Genomic DNA, 20,221 nt, shown 5'->3' on the forward strand with positions numbered 1-20,221 from the left:
TTGCCCCATGTCTACAACAGTATCTAGCAATAAGTATATGTTTAGAGTATCTTGCCTTTTCTTGATAAAACTTTCATTCTGTGATAATTATCATTCAGTGCTTACATACAGCCACGAAGGAGCTAGAATAGGTATCTGAGTGTCCTGCCGTCCACGTTACAAGCCTTTCCTACAGAAATATTTTGTATAAAAACTTTCTAGTTGAGGATTAAAAACATTTGATTAATGTTACAATAATGCTCAAAGGCGAGACGAGGGAATGGCAAAAATCAAGAAGTTAAAGTTAAAATGATTTTTTTGGTAAAATACAATAAGGTACGCAATACAGTAAAACAATTACTTCTTGTATAGCTGTGACTGAGGCATCAACCATTCTGCAACAATCTGGTACATAGTATTCTTATCGCCAATAAGAGCTCTGTACAGTGAAACAAATAACAAGAAAGAAAAAGTATTAAAATGGTATTTAAAACTGTAAATATGATTTTGAATTCAGTTTGGCTATATAACCCGTTTGAAGTTACTGATATACATTTACTCAATTCATGATCTTTTTTGCAAATTTTCAGATGCTTGAACATTCTACATTTCTCTTTAGCAACCATATATCATCAGTAAAACAAACACATATCCTGCGATAACATTGCACCCAGTGACTACAAAACACATTTATAAAGTCCTATGAAAAAGTTAGTGCTAAAAGAAAAGAATAATAAACCTTCTTCAGTTAAAGGAGAATGGCAGAACTTTAGATAACCTACTCTCTATAGTAAAAATATGTACGTAGATTCAAGATCCGAAAAAATTTTTTCTGTAACTCTTTTCGTTTTGACGCGCGGGGCCGAGAAAGTGAGCAGCGACGTCCCTTTACGAAAAAGAGCGTTTTTGAGTGCGTCTTCTCCCGCGGTAGTTCACGCAGCCCTTGTGACGTCAAATGTGATCAGTGGTTTTAGCAATTTAGGCCTACGCATGCAGTAGAGAGGACAAGTTTTGTACATTGCATTTTGATTGTCGAGATGACTGAAACATACGAAGATGAATCGATGGAAAATTTAGGAATATATATTCAGGATATAAATGTTAAACCGTTCATGTTCGAGCCAATGCCGGAATCACACGATTACAACGAGACAAATGAATTGTTGTCTTCCTCAGAGGAAAGCGAGACAGAGGATACAAACACCGAGAGAATCGGTAATACATTTTGGTGAGTAAATATATTTACGAGCTTACTAAACACTTAACTAAATTAGCAAAAAGATTAAAATATTACATGTATTAAGGCCTACTCAATTAAACAGTTTCCTTGTTCCTACGATGGCTAAGGCGAAGGACGAATCAAGATAAACTAGTTAAAATTGAACTTTAATTTTGTCACAGGTGCCAATGTAATCATTGTTCGCCAATGCCGACAGGTCGAGAGAGCTTGTGCTGCCGAGAAGTTTTTAAAGTAAGGACGAAAGCTGACAGTCAGGGTGTTTTTTGCATCGCAGATGATGATGACTTTAAGACAGTTTGCCTAAATACAGCTGTGGTTGAGACAGCAATTTACCAATTCATCGAGGAAGAGGAATTCCTGGATGATACTTCTACTTCTGAGTAAGTCTGACATTTTCATGAAAAATCTGCAACAATTAATCCGTTAAATGGGTAATTAGTAGGCCCTTCAGAAACAAAATTACTGACTTACTTGTAAAAAATTGCTACCTTTTTCTAAACCCAAGCTGTTTGGAACTTTCTTTGCTCTATTTCATGATATTAACACCAAGTCTTTTTCATTAGGCTTTTCAGGTACGTGAGCTACAGACAGTTTGTTTGCTGGGTGTGGCACAAGCTTGGCAAGCACAGGAGAGAGATTTTACCAGCATGTGTTGTATCATCAATAAGGAACAAATTCCCCTCTGATAAATACACAGGGTTCAAGTATCCAAAACTAGACTATTAAATAGTTAATTTTTGGGGTATAATCATACCAGACTGCAAAGATTTTTTGTTAATCATACCTAAAAATTGCAAACTAGTAGTAATATGTGTATTTTTGCATTTATTTTCTTATTTCAGGGGAAATAGCAGTTTCAGATTATTTATTTATGGCATAAAACTATTTGCCCTTGGACTTTCTAACATTGACAAGGCCACCTTTTTTGATCAAAGTTTTCTTTGGAGGTATTTTGGCAATCTTTCTTGTTGCTGTCTTGTGATTTGCATCTCTAGTTAATCTGGCAAACCTTTCCCGCTTTGCAGCCAGAGCCTCTTCTTTTGTTCTCTTGGTTGCTACCGAGCTCAGGAAGTCAGGGATTTCCTGCAAAGCAGCAGCTTGCTCTTTTGCCACTAAAATACTTGGGGCTTGTTTTCGAAGCTTGACCAGTTCTTCCATCAGTTTGTTGACATACTCTAAAAAAGTCCCAAAGGGGATTTCATATTCAAATGATTGCAAAATGGAAAGTAACTATAAACATTCATTTACTCTGCAAAAATAAAAAAAAATTAAACTAAACAGTAGATAACTTCTCCAAGAATAGTAAGAATTGATGAACCTAAAATTAATCTAAAATAATTTATCTAAAATTAAGCTAAAATTAATTTAAAAATGAATTTAATTGAATCAAAGGGGAGATCAATTTAATTGTTGAACTATTTCTCACCATATGTACATTTCTCTTTGACCTCTTGAACAACACCATCTCCACTCCTATACTTTGGGTATGATACCTTCCACATTTTCTCCCCAGTCTCCTTTCTTTGCTGTGCTCGTTGCGAGTTTTCATTAAAATGCATAGCAGCAAGGAACAAGCTGGAAAAACAATATTCATACTAGTTAATACTTCTACCAAGTATGTAAAAGGCATTTTCAAAAATAACACATGTGTTTTAACCCTCATCTTTGTATGACAAAATTAACAAAGTAAAACTCGAAAAAAGAAATAGAATATGGTTACCGTGCTTTCATGGCCAAGTAGAAAAAATGTGTGTTTTTGGGGGCAAATCGAATTATGACATTGTGGAAAGATTCCAAAGCACTTGTCTGTTCTAAAGGTGATAGCCTTGTAATGTCATTCACCAGTTTGGTTTTACTTAATGTTGCAACTAATTCTTTGTATCCTTTTGATCCTGCAATGATTAAGAGTAATTAACTTTAAAAAATACTGCTATCCCCTTTACAGAGAAACTATATAGGTGTAGTAGAAAGGACAGTTTGGGAAACAAAAGGCTAAAGGTGCATTTTACATTTGGTGAATGTGAGATGTTTACAACACTTTGTGGATAAACTAATGCAATTCTCTGAAATGAATTTTTGCCTGGAATTATTGCAGTCTCTGCCTCTCAATCCCATACTTTATATGTTGTAACAGAGGTTTTGTTCCTACCTTTTTTCAACCAATCACGTTCAATGCTGTCATGCGGGCATTCCTTATATTCATTGCCATGGCCGGTGTGTATATCAACAACGTGATTGAAAAGAGAAAGCCACTTTTCCTTTATTAAGGTTGCATTACCACAAGATGAAGCAGCACACCAGTAGACATGGTTTTTTATACTTTGGACCCATTGAAGAAGCATACGATTCCCTTTTTTCTTGCCTATCGCTTCAACTTTTTTCCCAATTGCTAAAAAGTATTTTAGGATAACATTCACAACTTGCTTACAATAGCCATTTAGGTAGCAAACAAAACATGAATCCTTCCATGTGGTATATTAAGTGTACTTAACAATAGTTATGCCCTAGATGATATTATTTTGAATTAAAACACCAAAAAATGTTGACACCAACAACTAGGCAGAAAAAGGGTATCAAAATTATAGTCGTTATAAATCAAAGGAAAATCAATAATAATTTCTAAAGAAAAGGGCTAAATGAAAAGTCAAAATGGGAACATGTGCATCTAGTTTCAAGTTAAAGTCATAGTTTTTTACTTACATTTTGCAACATGGAACACATCAAAGAGATGCTTTGTTTCTTTTCTTTCTGTTCGCATAAATTTTCTGACTGGTCCATGACGATCTGTGACCAAAGTAGTGTACAACAAATGCTCAATATCTAACAGCTGTAAACATCGTTTTAGACCCTCAAGTTCCATGTGATTTGCACCACCAACTTCATTACTCTTAAAAGATAGATTTTTCTACATTTAGTTTCTCACGTTGGTATTGGCCCATTGCAAATGGAAAAACAATATTGAAATTTTGATGTAAGATTGAACATTGCATAATAATGACATAATAACGCCTTTGAAACAAGGCTTATTAAGAATGTTGCTCTTGCTTTTGAACATGACACTTCCTATAATTTTGAAAATAATTAACAGTAAGTATTCATATAATCAACAGGTATAGTTACCTGAACTAATTGCAAATCAATGACCTTGTTGGTGCCAAGGTCCATTAGAGAATAGGACCCATATTTTGCGGAGTGTCCTGGAGAGTCCATCCTTGCATCCCCTCCGAGTACAAGTTGCATGTTTTTCCTAGCCACAAACAGTTCCTGTTGACACTTTGCCCATACTGCATTTACTGTTGGTATCAAGTAGGCACGTTGTATGTCACTGTATGTGCGGATTGCAATTGATGGCATGTTTAGGTGGTGGAAAAAACAGAGCAGCTTGGAACACTGGGATCCCGAAAAGAGACATGAAGCAGCAATAAACAAATTACCAAGAGCCATCTGATTATGAAGCGGTTGAGACATCCACTTTGTTTCATGCCCATTTAGGCACTCTGCATGAATTTGCAACATGGACCCAAATAAACGTTTTTTGATTGAAATAACAGGTGCAAGACACAAACTACAAATAGCAAACAACTGCATTAGGCATGACTCAAAAACTAGAAATTTTCGCTCATTCCATCCAACTGGCGTAGTATTTATAGAATCAACATATTCTTCCTCTTCTGATGCTGAAGATTCATTTGGTACCCACTCATTGCTATCTGAAGATGACATTCTCTCAGGGCTTGCTTCTTGACTCAAATTGGTACTCAAAGCAGATACAGCTCGAGAAACTGGTAGCTGCTCTGACAGGAAGCTGTCATTCACCTGAATGTATGCATCTCTTGTCCTGTACTCTGTCTGGGTACCTAGAATAGAAATACAGTGGATCAAATCTAGAGAATTTTGATTGTAGCTGAAGTTTCTAATAATGGTCACTTTATACAGTTCTACTTACTAAGAGCATTTGATATTTTTTGATATTTTTGCTGCTTTCCGTTTAGCCTGTAGATCAAATTCTATTTTCAATACTTTCCAAGACCCCAAAAGTATTAAAAAACAACCTTCAATTAGAAAAAAGATTTTTCAGATAATTTCAAATTTATGTTTTACCTCTTGACCATGATCTAGTATTTGTTTGGGTTCCTTTAAAGTGCCAATAAACCGGGGTCTGTGTGCTCGCATTAGATGCAGGGTAGAGCTCGTTTGAAATGACTGTAAGTTGGGTTGATGAATCACACATCTGTCTGTCAATACCGATTTCACTCTCAGAAATTTGTGATCCAACTTGTGTATCAGCAGTTGACTGTGTTCCAAGAGATTGGCCAAGCGAGTGACTGGTTGTTTGTAACATATCAGATACCAACTATCGAAAAATTAGCTTGCTTGTTCAAAATAGGCAGATTATTATTTTGAAAAAACAAACAATGTAAAACATGTAATAACATGTAAAACCTGATTTTATAAACTGAAAACGTGCTTAAAAAGAAACCCCTTTGCACCAGATTGCTCCTATTTATTATTTGAATGATATTTTCTCACAGCAACTCACAAGGCCTCTGGAAGAGTATCGTTTCATTTGACACTGAAACGTCAGGTGAAATAACTAAATTTAAACAACAGCTCAAATTTTCATGAAACACTAATGATGGATTGGCAAGAAGCATTCTGTTGTTATTTTTGCAATTTTTTACACATGCATGGTACAGGCCATACGTAGCATTACAACAGCCATGAAAATTAATAAAACAAAATTGACTTACCTCTAATCTCCGACGTTTTGTATAGGCCCCGTATCTTTTCTTTGGGCTACGCTTCTTGGGACTGACATTGCAAAGAAACTTAGATTGAAGCTTTGACTGAAGGACAATATTCTTTCTCTTGAATGTTTTTTTTCCTTTGACTTGACCAGTCGATTTCGGCGACCCTCGATCAAATATCGTTGGAACAGCATCTTTTTTCAGTTTGATTTGTTTTTTACCAGCCAAACCAAGAGACTCTATGTCGGCTTACCTCAAATTGGTCATCCTTGAAATGTTTCTCGCAAAGCCTTGAATGATCCTTAACAACAAAGTTTTCCAAGCGCATATTTTGAACCCACAATCGACGGTACACCGGGTCTTTCGGAAAACTAAAAAACGTTATTCTTCTTTCTGGTTGGGTACAAGAAGAGGCATTTACCTTGTCCGACCTCTTCCTACTGTCCTCCAAACAGTTATACGCATTGCAGTGTACCATTTTTCTGAAATTTGCAACTGATTCCTACTCGCAATTTACGCGGATTATATAGGCCGACATTGCGTGCATGAAAACCAGTGATCACATATGACGTCACAATGGCCAGATGGATTCTCGGAAACGACGGAAAACGATAATTGTCCCGCAGAGGAAATTTGAACAATAAGCTCAATTACTCGAAAAATATCATAGAAATACCAAAAATAACATCACGATCGTGTTAAGCACGACAAGTACCACTACCTGTAAAAAAACAAAAATATTCCGCCATTCTCCTTTAATGAACGATTGATGTGTCGCTGCGGAGGTGCACACTCCGGAAAAGTATATCTTCGTTTCTTAATTGGCGCCAAAATATGTTTGGAAGATGAGAAAGATATTTTAATTTGTCATTGGCATTCTTGTCAATTAAAGAATCTAAATAAGGTATTTGCGATATTAATTTTTCTTCTTTACTTTTTGATATCATCATTGCCTCATTTTGAAGGCCATATAATGTGCATTTTCCCCCCAGAAAAAACGGGCCTAAGTGAGGGTCCGTAATTATTTTCATATCGTTTTCGATTCCATATTTTCCATACCCTTCAGCTAACTTTTTGACTACAGTCTTTTTTTGTCGTCTAATGATCTAAAGAATCCTGAAATTCTTAAGCACAAAACTTTCAAGAATCGAACAAACACAATGAAGATAAATTGTTCTGCACAGACTCTAGCTCGTATTTTTTCATCAGCACATAATCTGTTATATGCACCAGCACATAATCAGTTAAGGGTCTACTTTGGTTAAAATGGCCGATGTTATGTGCATTGCAGTTTTGATTTAATTATTCCAAACAACTTACCATATTAATGTAATGTTTACCATTATAATACTTACCATATAATGTTTACCTACGTACAGCCTTCCCTTGCATAGGCAGAAGCTGGTAGCAAACTCCAACAGATTTGATTTAAAAGATGCACAGATTTAAAAGAATATATTTATTGCTGGATTTAAGTTAGCGTTGTCAATTTTTTTCTTCGTATTTGCCTTAAACACATCATAGAATCGGAATCTGTGTTGAAATTAGTCTGTGTTGAAAACTCCATGGTGTTGTCAGACTGCAAATCATGCCTTTATTCACAATTGAACTTTTCCTCTACATTCCACCAGAATTGCATGCAGCGAAAAATTTTTCCTTCATCAGCAGATTCTAGTCAAATCTTAAAAATATCTAACTGTTCTCCCAACAACAAGAATTTTTTATATTCTAAGTTAAACATTACAATTTTAAATCTGAGATCAATTCTGAGAAATCTGAGAAAAAAAATTCAGCCATCCCCTCTTCTCATTTTTTTTGTAAACCATAAACAGTATTGATGCTAAGATGTACAAATAAAGCTCTTGGCATGGTTTTTTCTTTTGCAGTTTGGTGCTTGCTCTGAAAAGTTTGCTCCTCTGTAGTTGATTTCCCTTTTAATGTTGCAATTGTCCATGACATGCCAGATTGGGAAGGAGCTTTTTGTAGAGACAAGTCCTTTCAAAAACGTTTGACCCTGGCAGTTGGCAGTGAGTTTTCTTGAAAGATAGCATTTAAAAATAGAAAATTGACAGAAAAAACAATTGTAAAGGAACTTTGGCATTTTGTGATATCACAATGATATTTAATGACAATGATATCGATTCTCAAGGACAGAGTAAGCTAGGCAAGATATAATGACTCATAACTGCCAAAAGCTTACATAAGATCTTGACAAAACTGGTCATTTTCTATAGTTTTGCTGCTACCGCAAAATCTACCTCCTTGCTCATTAGCTGAACTTAACAAAATGTTTCAATTTCATTACAGGTTAGAGCATAAGGTACTGATAAGCTGCAAAAATGGTTGTCCAAACACCAGCCAGCGCTTCCCCAATGTCTGCCAGGAGAAGGCGTGGCCTTGCCATGACAATGCAGACACCCACTGACAACATCGCTTGCCTAGAAGCTAATAATGATGAGGAAGAGAGAAGACAACGAAAGCGATCATTGTTGTTGTCAAATAATCTTTTAAGCCCAGTTGCTGGACATACAACCCCGAAGTCAAGGACTGCTTCTGCTACTGATGGAGATGCAAGCAGGTAATGTATTTATTGTAATGTCTTCAATTTAAGAATTTTAGTTCTTATCAAGGTAAAATCCTAAAAACTAAATCAAAAATTTTTCTTGCAATTTATTTTTATCCTGGCAAGATCAATACTGATATTCAAACACCTACTGATGATTCCTATTCATGACAATTTAAAATCATTTGATAAAGTAAATTACTGAAAAACCAAAGAAGCTTTTATCTAAATGAAGCTTAACTTCAAAATGTATATATATAATGTATTTCTCTAACATGTTGCAATTTTTCCATCTGCAACAGTTTTTTAAATCGTTTATCAATCTGCTTCAGAGCTCATGCTGGTATGACCTATGCACAGTTAAGAGAACACAATGCCAACTGTATAAAGCTGTCATCTGAAAATGTAAGTCAACTGAGCTTTTTTTCCAACTGTTTTATTGAAGGCTGTTTCTCACATCAAATTGATAATAGAATATGTTTTTATCCCATCTAATTTATGCAGTTGAAGAATTTTTCTTTTTTTATTGCAGAAAATTAATGCCAAAAATGCTTTTGCCCTGCATCTGATAGACTACATGAAAGTCTTGGTGACTCAGTCACAGAAGGATGACACAACTAATTTTCAGGTATATTGGTAATAAACTTTTTCAAAATATCATGAACAATACCGAAAGTCATGTTCCAATGAAAATACTTTTTTCCAACATTCCTTAGCAAAGCAAACACCTAATAATTGTAAAGACATCTGTTTATATTTTTTCAATGGCCTTAATTTTTTTCTGCTAGCTCCATGCACTGCCAAAAGCAAAGCTACTGCTCATTGCCTTTAAACTTTTTGGCCCAGCAGTAGCTCTGGGTGACTTAACCTCAATGACAAAGGGCCTGCTGTTATTTTATTTACTTGTTGTTCCAAGCAGAAGAAGCTTCTTTAAATGCCATGTTTTTCTTTTTTAGAGTGCAAGTTGCACCTTAGATGCTGGTGTGAAGATTTATGCTGGAAGAGTTGATTCAGTACATGCTGATGCATATAAGATGCTGGGAAGCTTAGGAAGGGCAACTGTCGAAGAAGGTTTTGTATATTTAATGTTACCCTGTCCTTTCTGAACTGTTTCATTCCTACAACAAAATTTTATGGTAGAAAACACTTTTCAGGATTCTGCTTTCTCCAGTTAAGCCTAGGTAGATTTTTCTTCAAGGAATTGAGTATCTTTAAATAATTTAAGGTTTAAATGTTTACACAATCTGTGCTTTTCAATTGGTACTTTCTAGTTGCTTTTTAAAGTCGTCTAATACTTTTTCATTTTATATCTCAAATCATTGTTTTCTGATTTACTTGATGTTAGTTTTTATTGATTAACACAGAAATCGAAATTAATCTTCATCATTTGATCAAGAAGAATCTGCTTTTAAGATTAGCTTGAACAAGGTGCTAATTAATATGGGCAAAAAGAGCATTTCAAACTGCTCCAACCCCCCAACAGTACCTTGTTATATTATGGTTTTTACTGTGTAAGTAAAGAAGGATGTAATTTTGACTTATGCTGTGGTCCAAACATTAAACTGTGCAAAGAGTTATTCTAGAATGTTCTGTTAACTTCAAGAATTTCTTTTTCCATTTCTAAAATTTTTTTAAATATGGTGAAAACTGTTGAAAATGGTTAGTAATCATCTCATTTATAGTGGAAGTAAGATTGGATGTATCTCAATTTTTAGATGAAAATGAGCAACAAACTGATGGGCCAGAAAAGCCGGAGAAGAAGAAAAAGGTGCTTATTATCTTGTGATCTCTATGGTCTTGAAATGTAAATGTAGGGCTCTTTGAGATTTCGTCCTTTAATGGGACTGTGAGTATATAAAGCTTTTTTTGTATGGAGTTTTATTCATTTGAAATAACAATTAGACCTTTTGGTGTATAAAACAGGGCAGTTTTTTTATCAATTTTACAATTATATGAGAGCCTTATATGATAGAATTTTACAATTATATCAGTCTTTTGCCTCTTCTAGACTACACGTGGTCCTGGGAAGACAATTGAGAAAAACTTGAAGTCATTAAACTGCGAAAGTTTTGATTTGACATTTGAGGTAATGATTTGAAAAAAACATAAATAATTAAACAATACAGAATGAATTGTTTCATAAGTACATTTTCGCTATTTGTTGTATTCGCAAAGGCAATTGTATTATATCTGTTATAAAGCTAGTTTTAAATTGTCACAAAACCTTTTTTTTATAAGTTAAACCAGCATTGATAATTATGAAAAAACCATAAATTTCTATGAAGGAAATGATTCAAAAATATTGTTATAGGTTAAAAAAGTAAACAGGTAGAAAATAATTGTTAATTTGTTAAAGTTGAAATAAATAGTTCACACCGCCTGATAGGTGTTCTCAATTTCTAGGCATACTTAGTCATCATCAGAAAAGCCTACTGACTTTGTGTTGCCTTCAAAGTAATACAAAAACTGCTTGTCATTGCTCTAAACTCTTAATAACTTGATGTTATCTTGTTTTCTTTCGCGTTTTCTGTTCTTAGGTTGATCCGTTCTTCCACAAAACATCAGCAACATTTGATGAAGGAGGCACCAGTGGACTGTTAATCAATAATCTTCTTGTCATAGACGAATCATATGAACTTGCTCTTGATTCTCAAACCAAAGTGACAATGACTGAAGAGCCTGCAAAAAGCACCAAATGCAGCCCAGTTAACCTAGCTCCCTTTAAAGGTAATTTATGCATCTCTTTACTTATAGAACATAGTAACAAAGGCAAGGCTTTCCCTTCTCGCTGTTGTTCCCAACAAAACTGATTTGTGTGGCCTAAAACTTTGATACCGCGCTCTGAAGATAAAGTAATTAGAAACAGCCGCGTTGACTATGCTTTAATAATTTCATGTCTTAATTAGGTGTCTTTTGCTCTATGTAAAGCAAGGGATATGAAATTTTCTTTGCTACGCTAGTCATTTTCACATGTTCAACTCTATTCCTTGATAATGAAACAGCAAAACCAAAATGTTGTTTCTTCGATCAATTACTTAGTATCTTCATAACGAAATATTTATTTCTAAATTTTACTCTCCACTGATCTACAAGCGATGAGCACCCTGTATTGTTTCCATTCCGATTTGCAGATATTACTTCAAGATTATTTGAAAACAACATTGAGATATGCCCGCAGTTTCGAGATTTCGTATTTACCGAATGGGACAGAGATTCACAGGTACTTCTGCATATATATTTCTTCTTTGTGACAGCTTTAGTTATCCATCTGAAGTTAAAAATATATTGTATTCATTATATCCAAAGGGAAAGGTAGATGCAATAACTGACCCATTTTCCCGAACTATCTTGAGTAGTTGAAAATGAATTAAGTAAATGTTTCATGTAGAATTTGAAAATAAAAAATAAAATTGTACATCACCCTATCTGCAATTTCATTTTAGATAATTTGTAAGTTCATATAGAATGACTTGAGAAAAGAGTTGGTCTGTTTGTTAACTGAATGTATTGAGTGAAGCTCTCCGCTTTCACAACGACTTACATTAGGTGACGTCAACTGGCTATCTGTTTCATAAGACATCTTAACAAATCAGCCTGTTTGGCATCTTCTCATTTAAACGATTGACTTATGTCTTTTTTAGAGAAAGCAAAATAAATATGAAGTCCTACACGCTACTGCTGCTAGTAATCCATGTTTCGGCGTTGTTTGTAAATGTGTGTTGATCGCATGTTAAGCTGGTCTTTTTTTTTACTTTTCCTGGTTATGGGTCTTCTCTTTTTTAGAGTCTTATTCCTGAGCACAATGACAAGACATCAAACGACAACCATCGCTTCGATCAAGACGCCTCAAGTAAGAAATCTCTAATATCTATACGAACCTTTCTTATTCGAATAGTGACAGATACGATACTTAGACAATGGGTGAGGCTCCCATGGCACCAGAGGCACCTATTGTTATGACCAAGTCCTGTGCTTTTACTTAGAATTGTTAGCAATACTTCTACCTAGTGTCACCGAAATGGTGCAGCAAGACCTCATGTGTCTAATATTCCTTATTTTTGATCAGTGTTGGTAAATTTTTTTGCTTACTTAGATATTTCCATGAATATAGATAAGTGAATGCAAAAAATTGAATGTTTTGGTTAAAAAAGTATTTAGAGGTTCAGTTTTATTTTCTATATCTTTTCAGTTTTGGAGCCTGATGCTGAAGACCCAGGCATCGATTATGCTTCTGATGGTGGTTACAGCGGAGGAGCCGTATGTGCTGTTTGAACATTACTACAACTTCGGTGTTTTTTTCTATCCATTTTAATCCTTTGCTGGTCTTTCCTTATTTTGATCACATTGGCTTGGAAAACAAATCACCTGCTTCCTATATAAATACTGCATTGCATCCCAAACTATCAGTTTTTCATATAAGATTGCACTGCAAGCCAGAGTGAAGAAAACTTTCCATCCTTTCTCTAGCTAGTGGGCCCTAACTTACAAAACCTCCCTAAAATATCAACAAAACAAAGGCCTGTCATCTTCATGGTTGTCAGCCAAGGGATCGCCACTTTTCCTAGATTCTGCAGAAATCCCAATACATTTGTACACATTTATTCTAATATACAGCACTGTTTAAATTTTCCTTTATCCCGCCCTTCTTCAAACATACTCTATTGTATCTGCTTCTTCCTAGCTTTCAAAGGTAGTTTTTAGGACACTAAAAAGTTGTGTTTATCGAACAGTGTTCTGGCCTTCCCTCACGATGTGACCACACCTCATGATTTTTACGCCTAAAATAATAACGAGCTGATCACTTACCCTCAGTGAAAGTTTGGTCACGTCAGGGGCACGAACCCCAGACCCTTTGATCTGCAGTCTACTATCCTAACCACTAAGCCATGCTCTAATGTGCCAATTGTTTTTTATGCTATTTTATCAAATGATTTGATGATTCTTTTATAAAAAAACTCATTTCAAATACTGTTATTTTTAATCATGTTATTTTTATTTAATTTTTAAGTGTTGTCTCGTTACCAAATTTTTTGTTAAAGCTTGTTTGAATTTCACTGTTTTAATTTTGAAAATTGACGACAATAATAATTGTATTGTTTCTGAGAAAATTTTCCAATAGAATCTTTATTGAAATGCATGTTTTTTCCCTGTTAGTTTTTCACCATGTAAACTTCAATTCGTTTCTTTCCTTTTGAACTAAGGATGACGACGAAATGTCTAATGGCAGTTGTGCTGACCAAGGTGCAATTACAGATATCATTTCAGGAAACAACAAGTAGTTCACCTTTTTTTATTGTTTTCTACTCTAGAATGAATTTGCTTTTCGAGCTTTTACTTAGTGATCATATTCCGGAATGTTTTTTTATTTGTATGTGCCTCTATCTAATATGCCATGGATATTCGTCCAGCAAGTTATTAGTGTTATTGGATATTAGTCTTTAGATATCCTAAGCGATCATTATTGGCACTTCGCTATCACAGGCTGGTGTGATGGACGATAGTTTACAGTAAAAGAGCGATTTTATTTGAAGAAGTAACTTTTCTAGATTTATAAATTCAATTCGATTTATTAGTAAAAACCGTTGAAGATTGTGTTTAAATATATTTTAATTCGATGTTTGCAAACGATGTTTACAAACGATTATAAGAATAGAAAATGGTATGTTGTTTTTTACAAGGGACTCAATTAATCGGCTGAGCAAATAAAGGTCTCTGAGGCAGTCGCACGAGTCTTTATTGTCTTTCAACCTATATGTTGCCCCATACGTAGCTGGTATGAAGACATAGTTCGTTTAGTGTGACATCATGTTGCCCAATACCTAGCTGACAGGTGTGTTTATGACCTTCTACTTTGGCTTTCTTCCGATTCTTTTATTATATTTTGTTTCATATCATTAACCAGTGAGTATACACCAACAGGCCCGATGGTTTATCTGAAGGTCCTTTCGCTGGAACTGGCCAATTAGGACTGGAGTTTTCTCTTCAACCAAGCGAATACTCTTATTTTCGTCAAGATATTCTTGATACCTGGGCAGGTCCCCATCATTGGAAAGTACGCGGGAAACCAACGAAAGCAGGCTTAGCAGATGGGGAAACATCGAAGAAAAAGCGACAGAAAAAAGTCTTTACTTTCAATTATGATGACGACTCCTTGATAAGTGGTATCGAAAAATTAGGCAAGGTTAGTGTTTGCTTTGTTTATGTTTTACGAAAATTAATTGAAATCAGTATACGAAACAATTCAAAGCCCGTCTAAAAGATTGTTTTAACCTTTTACGAAGACAGTTTACAAATCTGGATAATAATCCATCTGTTTACCCATTAATTGAAACGAGTTAGTTGCGAAAATGGTATTCTGGATTGGTTTCTGTTGTGTCCATTCATTGCACGTTCAACATTTTCATGGTGGATGAGGCCAGGTGAAGAAACAAATTTCCATGAGGCTTGTTCTCTGCTAATGGTAAATAGTATGGTAACAGATATTGTAAATGACTGAACGGTTACCTAGGCGTGCTTTGTACATTCTGACATAACAGTGTTTGATCCACACAGGGGTACAGAACATGTAACTATAATATGAATATGATATACACAAATAATTTATTTACAGTTGGCAACGAGATCTAGCATTAAGCTGATGTTATGCCGATTATATACAATGAATATGAAAAGTAATTATTTATAAAAAGCCTAAATGTACAATAAATGTTTTACACAATCAATCTAACAATTAAATATATTAGAAATCTCAATTGAAAATGGGTCATTAATACTCCGAGTTTCAAGCTCACATTTTCCTGTAAAGAACAGGAAGGTTAAAAATTGCAACTCCAAATTTCACGTATAATATTGTCATTTTTCAAGCTCTGTTTACCAAAGGCCTTAAAACCTTTTTATTTCCATTTTCCCAATATATTTTATTCTAAAGGCGTCAAAAACACTTGCGAAAATCACCCTGAAGAAGATGTCTATAACCAACACAACCCTGCCCGATGACATCCACTACGAGGCGGAAAACTTTTTAAAACTCTTCATTAAGCCTGCAGTTAAGGTAGGTTTTGAAACATCATAACTATTTTACATTTTTTCTAAGGTGTTGCACAGATTAACCGGATGAAAGTATTGTCAACCTGCGGCTAGTGGGGCAGAATGATACAGCAGCCCTTCTCAAAATAATTTCAAAAGAGCAATATGATTTTGTTTCGAAATAGTAAAAAGTTAGTTAATTATTTTGTTAACAAAACTTTCCTATTCTGGTATTAATATCCTGCCCATTTATTAAAGCCATTTTCGATTCCTGTTTTGTACATGTTGAGGGGGGGAGGGGGGAGGGGAAAGACGGAAGGGAATTTAAATATAATGGTAGTCTAGTAGTTTAATAGGGTGGGGATTTCTGAAAGCAGAACAAAAAAAACCCTAATCAGGCTCATTTGTCTTTTTTAACTTGATTTTCAAAAGAGTAAATGGTTTTTTGGTTATTTGTGAACATCACCAATATGCATTTAATTTATATTATTTACTTTTTCTTTGGTTTGCGTTTCAGATAAGGAGAAAGTTCAAGTCAACTGTCGACGGTTAGTAGGCATCGAGAACTGTTCCCTAATATCAAGTTGAATTCAGTAGTTTCTCTATAACGTTCTATTTGATAAAAAGTAGGCAAATCAAAGCTGAAGACTACGTTTCTAGAAGTTTTGAAAATTCAAAATAATAATTAGCCTTTTTTGGTGTATGTGTAAAAATTTAACTTACTTATACTTTGTTATTTATAGGTGAAAATGATGTCTACGTATACAATTATGAGAACAGATTTGATCAAGACAATTTCTGTCCAGCATTTCAGGTCAGGCTCAATGTTTGATTGTATGAAATTTAGCACAAATAAGTATTTTCATCTGGCTATGAAAAATCTTTGAAGGTATTTTCGTAGATATGTTAAAGAAACTCTGACTAAATATGTATGTCTGCATTCGTACTTGCTTGCTCGCTTCCTTGCTTGGATGACTTGCTTGCTCGCTTGCTTGCTTGAATGACTTCCTTCTCGCTTGCTTGTTTGCTGCGCTTGCTTGCTCGCTTGCTTGCTTGAATAACTTGCTTGCTTGCTGTGCTTGCTTGCTGTGCTCGCTTGATGTGTTTGCTATGCTTGCTGTGCTTGCTTGCTGTGTTTGCTATGCTTGTTGTGCTTGCTGTGCTTGCTACGTTGCTAACTGCTACGCATGTTTGCATGGCTTGCTCGCTTGCGTGCTTCTCTACTTGCTTGTTTCCAGCTTGCTTTCTACTGTGTCATTTCTTCTTCCTTCTGACTTGAGTACGATAGAAATCTAGGATAAACTATAAATGCGTTTGTGCGTCTTTTAGTAAACCTTCCAAACTCCAGTAGGATGCTAAATATGAATACTAGGAAATTTAAAGAAATTCACAGTACTGTTATTATTGTAGTTAGAATTAAACATTCACCTGTCAGGTTAGGAAAAGTGTATATTGCGTGGTAACTTCGCTAATTTACAAGCTTGAAAAATGTAGAAATTTAGGATTCCTTCTAATTCTTGCGTTATTGTATCTTGTTCTGTTTGTCGGATCATACGAACGAAAAACCACAACATTATTGTAGTAAGCGACATAAGATCAGGACTAGGTCAAAAAGTTCTGATTTTTTATTTCTCTTCCGATGCTTAGAATGAGGATGATGATGACGATTACGGCCCGAGCGATGACGTCATGAATAACAATACAGGGGTCACAGGAGATTCAATAGCAAATGCAACCCATCGTGGTTTTGACGATACGGTGGGAGACCAAACGTTTTTTGGCGGAGATAACCTGGTCAGCCAGCCGAACAAGGTAATCATAATATACTGCTTATGTTTGCAATATAATTTGATATATCATTAGAATTACTCGTGATTTGGCAATCTAAGCATCAAAGTTATAGATCAAAGTACCTGTTTAGCAATCATAATTTATCAAATCATTATTAGCAGTCTTTTGATTAATAAAAAGAACAATCATGTGGGCTAATCACTCAATCATCCGCTGATCATTATTTTCCGATCTCCAACCAATGTGAATTCCTTACTTGCAGGTTGAGAAAATTAACATAGCATATGCGAAAACGGCGAAAAGAATAGACATAAAAAAACTGAAAAGATCGATTTGGGAGACGCTCGACTTCACTGAAGGTGAAACTGACAAGGTGATGTTGCTAAATATGTCATTTTATGAATCATTTTAGGAATTATGTATGGTATTTATATTTTATCATTTTATCATTCAAGATACTTGTATGTTCCTAGATGTTTTGAGAAAAAATTTTACTGTGCCTGGCCGTTTTTATTCCGTTTGTACTCATTTGAACTTACCTGAGATACAAATGTTGATAATTATTAATCCTGATGGTATAAATATCAATTATTAGTATTGATATTTATGCCTTTGGTAAAAAATATTGTTTAAACTAGGCGATGTACCAAATTTTGTTTATTTTTTTAGTTTTAAAGTAACTATTGCCATGATTATACAAAATGATCAGTTTGAGCCTGCAAAATGAGACCATTCTCAAAACGAGCATGCAAAACCTTGATCTTTTTCATGAATGTGTATTTTATTTTTCCTTATATTATCTTACTACTAGTTTTAAGTTTATAGGAAACACTTTAGCGATTAATACCAATTGAGTTCATTCTTCTTTTAGTCTAACGATCTATAGATTATTAAATGTTCTTTTTGTTGATTTTAGGAAAATGTTGTTGACAAATCTCCTCGAAAATCGAAACCAGATACACCCGAAAAGCAAGAATTAAAAAGCTTCAAAGAAGTTTACTCAGTGTTACCAGAAAAATTATCTCAGAATGCGTCGAAGAATCTGAGTGTTCCGATTGCATTTGTCTGCTTGCTATATTTAGCCAACGAAAAGGTAAGTATAAAACTTCTACGAAAAGGATTCATCCAGTAAAGCTTCCAGTTTATACCAAACAGTTTTAAACGTAGATTTGCTCTAGCAAAACGAACTTCACTTTATAGAAAGGGTTTGTAAAGAAATCTAGCAAGAGCTAGGCAAGATTGCTTGGGGTATTGTTTTTGTTTTTCTTTATACGTTGATAGACATTGCAAAAAGACAAAATTAATTGTATTGCTTACTAAGTGTTGCACGCTAGGGCACAGTTTTGCCATGAAACGCAGTTTTTCAAATCCACTCAGTAGAACCCACGATCGTTTTTTATGATAAATGCCCTGTCCTTTCATTAACATATGTGGACAGAATTAAGATGAATTGAACTAATAGATTTTGTAAAGTGCCCTCCATTAGAAGGATGTTTAGAGGAGCTTCCTTGATTGAAAGCTATAATGCTATAATGACACCCATTGTTATAAAATGAATAAAAACAAGAAGTCTCCACAGCCAGAAATTGTCTCTTACTTGTTTCTGTATATACTGGGGAAGGGAGTTACGTTTATTTCATCCAGATTGTTCAATTTAATTTTTGATTTCTCCATTAATTGTGCCTTTCATTACCTTTTACATTTTCACGTTTTTACATTGCCATTTCCTTTTAGGTTTCCTTTTTTTCATTACATTTCCATTTCATTTCCTTTTACAGGGATTGGAGCTTTTCAGCTCAGACACTATGGAAGATTTCAAGATCGGAATTGAAGGCCCTAGAACTGAAGCCCACACATAATAGACACTGCTTGCTTGTTTGCTCTGTCGGCAGTAAAGTTGTTACAGAATTATTTAACCTTAATTTGTAGTATCGTCTCTTTGCAGGTCTTGATGCGCGAGCTATTGAGATGCATTTCTTTGTGTACAGAATGGTACACATGATTTATACTGTATTTGTTGCAGTGGCGTAACGGAGGCCTTTGGGGCCCTTAGAAGTAAAGCTAGAACAGGGCCTGTACTGTATCTACGGGCTGCAATAGGTCCTATCTAATGGTGTATATCATATTAAACAAAGTAGCAAGGCGCAAAAATGATGACTTTCTCGTTCACTAGGTGGGACCTGAGCTACAAGCGTCAGTTAAAGAGCTTTGAAAGTTGCTGAGGGCCCGTTTTGATTAGGGCCCCTTAATATCGACCGTAAGTGCCCTAAATTGCGTTACGCCACTGATTTGTTGATAATTGCACTTTTAAAGCCTTCTACTAAACAGCATAAGCAACTAATTACTAACGATGTTGACTGTAGTTTTTTATCTGATCTTCTTAATATAATTCATTGAGATTTTCTCGCTGTCCTTTTTCTCTCCTACTGACTTCGAGGGAAACGAAACTAGGTTCCTCAGTTATACTGTGCAACAAAAGCCCTCCGAAAAAAGGGGCTAAAGGGCAAATAACAAGGTTCAAATGAAATTTTGACATGTTTCGTTTTCTGGGTCTTCAGCGTGATAGTTCAGCTTCTACCAATGCACCCAATGATGAGGATAACAGTGCAGGTCCATATTGTCAACTGCTGTTGGCTCTTTTTGGCTCTAAGAAAGCTTTTGCTGGGCCAGGCTTTTGCGTGTGTATCTGGGAAAACCATTCAATGGATAGTTGCGAAATTGTTTATTTCTTTGTATAGAAAATCACAGACTGACTATTGGCACCTGAAAATTATTCTCGACAGACAGACGATATATTGTATTCGTAAAAATCACCCACAGTATTTTACCCACATTGTTGGACAATGTTTCATGGCCAAACGAGTCAAACAAATG

General features: G+C 35.0%; 3 protein-coding genes across 3 annotated transcripts; 2 read left to right on the top strand and 1 right to left on the bottom strand.

Moving 5' to 3' along the window:
• Positions 1-1,016: 1,016 nt before the first annotated feature.
• Positions 1,017-1,603, top strand: LOC148958559 (uncharacterized). Its single transcript, XM_089112477.1, has 2 exons — positions 1,017-1,207; positions 1,381-1,603. Exons 1-2 carry the CDS (start codon positions 1,017-1,019, stop codon positions 1,601-1,603), a joined length of 414 nt encoding a protein of 137 aa, XP_088968603.1.
• A 498-nt stretch (positions 1,604-2,101) lies between these two features.
• Positions 2,102-5,561, bottom strand: LOC148958560 (uncharacterized). The gene is made up of 7 exons (XM_089112365.1): positions 5,321-5,561; positions 4,340-5,076; positions 3,920-4,106; positions 3,369-3,608; positions 2,940-3,111; positions 2,646-2,794; positions 2,102-2,394 (listed from the first exon to the last, which is right to left on the bottom strand). Exons 1-7 carry the CDS (start codon positions 5,559-5,561, stop codon positions 2,102-2,104), a joined length of 2,019 nt encoding a protein of 672 aa, XP_088968491.1.
• A 1,158-nt stretch (positions 5,562-6,719) lies between these two features.
• LOC135695806 (condensin complex subunit 2) lies at positions 6,720-19,767 on the top strand. Its single transcript, XM_065214985.2, has 20 exons — positions 6,720-6,871; positions 8,275-8,545; positions 8,863-8,935; positions 9,063-9,158; positions 9,487-9,601; positions 10,246-10,298; positions 10,539-10,616; positions 11,068-11,257; positions 11,662-11,750; positions 12,314-12,380; positions 12,720-12,787; positions 13,732-13,805; positions 14,450-14,711; positions 15,459-15,581; positions 16,074-16,104; positions 16,300-16,370; positions 17,204-17,368; positions 17,610-17,720; positions 18,264-18,440; positions 19,126-19,767. Exons 2-20 carry the CDS (start codon positions 8,307-8,309, stop codon positions 19,204-19,206), a joined length of 2,163 nt encoding a protein of 720 aa, XP_065071057.2. The 5' UTR covers positions 6,720-6,871; positions 8,275-8,306; the 3' UTR covers positions 19,207-19,767.
• Positions 19,768-20,221: the final 454 nt, after the last annotated feature.

This window comes from Rhopilema esculentum, chromosome 14 (genome assembly GCF_057945365.1).
Source record: "Rhopilema esculentum isolate cy_ngs chromosome 14, ASM5794536v1, whole genome shotgun sequence".
Classification (NCBI taxonomy): domain Eukaryota; kingdom Metazoa; phylum Cnidaria; class Scyphozoa; order Rhizostomeae; family Rhizostomatidae; genus Rhopilema; species Rhopilema esculentum.

Bases quoted from the DNA above. Each gene is read 5' to 3' on its own strand.
- LOC148958559 (XM_089112477.1), top strand. From the start codon at position 1,017: ATGACTGAAACATACGAAGATGAATCGATGGAAAATTTAGGAATATAT. The intron at 1,208-1,380 runs GTGAGTAAATAT...ATTTTGTCACAG, and splicing joins AGAATCGGTAATACATTTTG to GTGCCAATGTAATCATTGTT.
- LOC148958560 (XM_089112365.1), bottom strand. From the start codon at position 5,561: ATGTTACAAACAACCAGTCACTCGCTTGGCCAATCTCTTGGAACACAG. The intron at 2,795-2,939 runs GTAACCATATTC...TTGTTTTTCCAG, and splicing joins TACTTGGCCATGAAAGCACG to CTTGTTCCTTGCTGCTATGC. The intron at 2,395-2,645 runs GTGAGAAATAGT...GGACTTTTTTAG, and splicing joins CAAAGAGAAATGTACATATG to AGTATGTCAACAAACTGATG.
- LOC135695806 (XM_065214985.2), top strand. From the start codon at position 8,307: ATGGTTGTCCAAACACCAGCCAGCGCTTCCCCAATGTCTGCCAGGAGA. The intron at 8,936-9,062 runs GTAAGTCAACTG...TTTTTATTGCAG, and splicing joins TAAAGCTGTCATCTGAAAAT to AAAATTAATGCCAAAAATGC. The intron at 16,105-16,299 runs GTTAGTAGGCAT...TGTTATTTATAG, and splicing joins GTTCAAGTCAACTGTCGACG to GTGAAAATGATGTCTACGTA.